At 45.0% G+C, this 2554-nt stretch overlaps 1 protein-coding gene across 1 annotated transcript; it reads right to left on the bottom strand.

Moving 5' to 3' along the window:
- Positions 1-327: 327 nt before the first annotated feature.
- On the bottom strand, positions 328-1152 carry LOC100276500 (uncharacterized). The gene is made up of 3 exons (NM_001150273.2): positions 999-1152; positions 781-849; positions 328-557 (listed from the first exon to the last, which is right to left on the bottom strand). Exons 1-3 carry the CDS (start codon positions 1068-1070, stop codon positions 366-368), a joined length of 333 nt encoding a protein of 110 aa, NP_001143745.2. The 5' UTR covers positions 1071-1152; the 3' UTR covers positions 328-365.
- Positions 1153-2554: the final 1402 nt, after the last annotated feature.

Below are 2554 nucleotides of genomic sequence, written 5' to 3'. Positions count from 1 at the left end.
TATTGCGTGGAACATCAACTATGGCAGTATGCACGAGATTGGCACCGCCTGTAACCGTAAGCATATCAAAAGTTGGCTGCACGGCTGTGCGTCGTATATAGGACGCGAGAGATGTACCACGCAGAGCATGCATGGTGTTCGCCCGGTTGATCTCATCAATTAATCTTGCCAGCAACAGCAAAGGATAAACGACAGATCGACACGCATTACGCAGGACTCGAATACTGTATTAGACAACCGAGAAACATGAACGAAAGGAACTAATAATAATTATTGTTAGATGGGACGATCATCATCCATTCCTCCTGCCGATCCCCAGGGGCCTCCGTCGTCCTAGCTTGTGATGCTCCTGCAGCTCTTGATTATTACTCATCGTCCACTGAAGACGGCGATGCCGCCTCGCTCGTGCCTCCGTCCTCCTCCTCCTCCTTCTCGGCCTCGTCCAGATCCTTGATGAATCCCCTGATGCTCTCCTCCAGATCCTTGTAGCGCTCCCCTATTTCCTCCGGCGTCACGGCTGGCAGCGGGGCGACCAGATTCTTTGTTTCAGATTTGTTCTGAGAGAAGCGAGGAAGATCCAGACACAGATTAGTATATATATTGCAGTACTCAGTTGCAGCGTTTGCTTGTCTACGTATCAATTTTTTTAGATAATGATCTTCGTATGTACACTGTACAGTATGGTTTAGCGTAGGGCATCTGCTGTCTGTTTCTGGTACGTTCACAGTGACCGCTGGGAATGGGATGTAAAGAAGAAGAAGATTGGGATGATTTGCCTACCTCAGGCTCCGAGTTTTCCATGTTCTCCGCAGGAAATAGGATGTCCATCTTCTCTAGCAGCACTGGGAGCTGGCGCGTGTGCATGGCACAGAGAAGAAACACTCAAATTCTTTGCCGTACGTTCGATCTCTTGAAGTCGTATTATATATATACACCCATCAACCGTAGCGAAGCAGATTTTAATTAGGTGATGGCCAACAAAGCTAGCCGATGATTACCTGGTTGTAAATAATGTCATGTTCCCTGCGCCACATGGCTACCCTCTCCTTGAAACTGTCTTCCAGCGACATCCTACGGGTTAACCTCACTAAGCTAGCACCTATCTTCTCTAGTTTGTGTTTGAGGCTGTTCACTTCTGGATCTGGCTACTGTGAAATTTTCAGGTGTTAGAGGTGGTCTTTTATAGAGCTAGCTTTACCATCGTTGGGGTGAGAAGCCGGGCTGTCACCAGCCACACCCAGGTCTGAGTTGTCTTACAACTCAAACTTTAACGTTAATATCTTTTTTAATTAAAAAAAACGTATATGTATATAGTTTTTATTAGACTGTCTTCATTTTAGTACATTTTTGCAGTTATATATTTTTTTTTTGTGCATCTAGACAAACATTATTTCTAAATACATTGTAAAAGCTACGTACTTCAAAAATCAGGAAAAATGACAATTTAAAACAGATGGAGTAGAAGATACTCCCCGTCCTTTCTTATTTGTAGTTAAAGATGAGTTAGCGGACGGTAAATATTCGAGAACGGAGATAATATCTTTTTTGTGTGTGTGATTGTTTATGAGTGTTGTGTATGGTTTAAGGAACAAAGTAGTACATCTTTTTCTCATTTCTCGGTTTATTTATTTGGTTTGTCTAATAGAATGAGATAATATATCACCACTTCATTATTCATCATTAGCTAATAATTAGTATATATAGAGAGAGAAGAAGAAGCACATATAAAAGCATAGGAGTACTGCATGCTGCTGTACTACGAAGAGGTAAAATTACAGACTACTATCTTTTTGTGAGATTAATTAGGCTCCTTTTCTGTGCCAAAAGATAATTAATCAATACTATATATTTTGTGAGCCAGCTGCATAATCCTCATGCCGCTAGTGGTTAAACTAGTGCAGCATTGTACAAGCTAGCATCACACAATTTGAGCTCCTGTGCATCAGCTTGTTCGCTGCGGCTTGCTGCGGCTGCAATCCGGCTGCGGCTGCGGCTTCTACAGTATTTTTCTCTCTATGGATTGCAGCTGCAGCAGTCCAAACAGCTGCAACAGTGTCGGCTTGTAGCCAGCCGAACACGCCCCATGTCTACATGCGCACGCCTCCAACGTTAAACTTGCATGGGACGCGCCTTGCACCCGCAGGACCGCAGGATGCTGCAACCACAAGAACACGAGAGGACGGCATGCAGTTTGCAGACCCCCCCCCCCCCCCCCCCCCCCCCCCGGGCGTCATCGCGCACGGCTCTCCGCGCGAGCGTTGCCCGTCGCTTGTCGAAACGGAAGCCTTTTGCCCAGCAAAACCGGGGAAGAGTCAAGAGCGGAGCAGTGCTAGGTGCACGGGATTCCTCGCTCTCCGTTCATGTCGTTCTATTTTTTGTTACAGGAAAAAAAATATGTGATGATGTGCTAGATGAGCAGCATAGGTTAATTCATCTAATCACTAATCAGGCTTCCATGAATCTTTGTTGGCTGTTAGGAGGTTTCTATAGGGAGCTTATTAGACCAATGCAAGACTAAGAGGCGGTTTGGTTTTAGGGACTAAAGATTAATCTC

This window comes from Zea mays, chromosome 5 (genome assembly GCF_902167145.1).
Source record: "Zea mays cultivar B73 chromosome 5, Zm-B73-REFERENCE-NAM-5.0, whole genome shotgun sequence".
Lineage (NCBI taxonomy): Eukaryota > Viridiplantae > Streptophyta > Magnoliopsida > Poales > Poaceae > Zea > Zea mays.
This window is presented reverse-complemented; position numbering and strand designations above follow the sequence as displayed.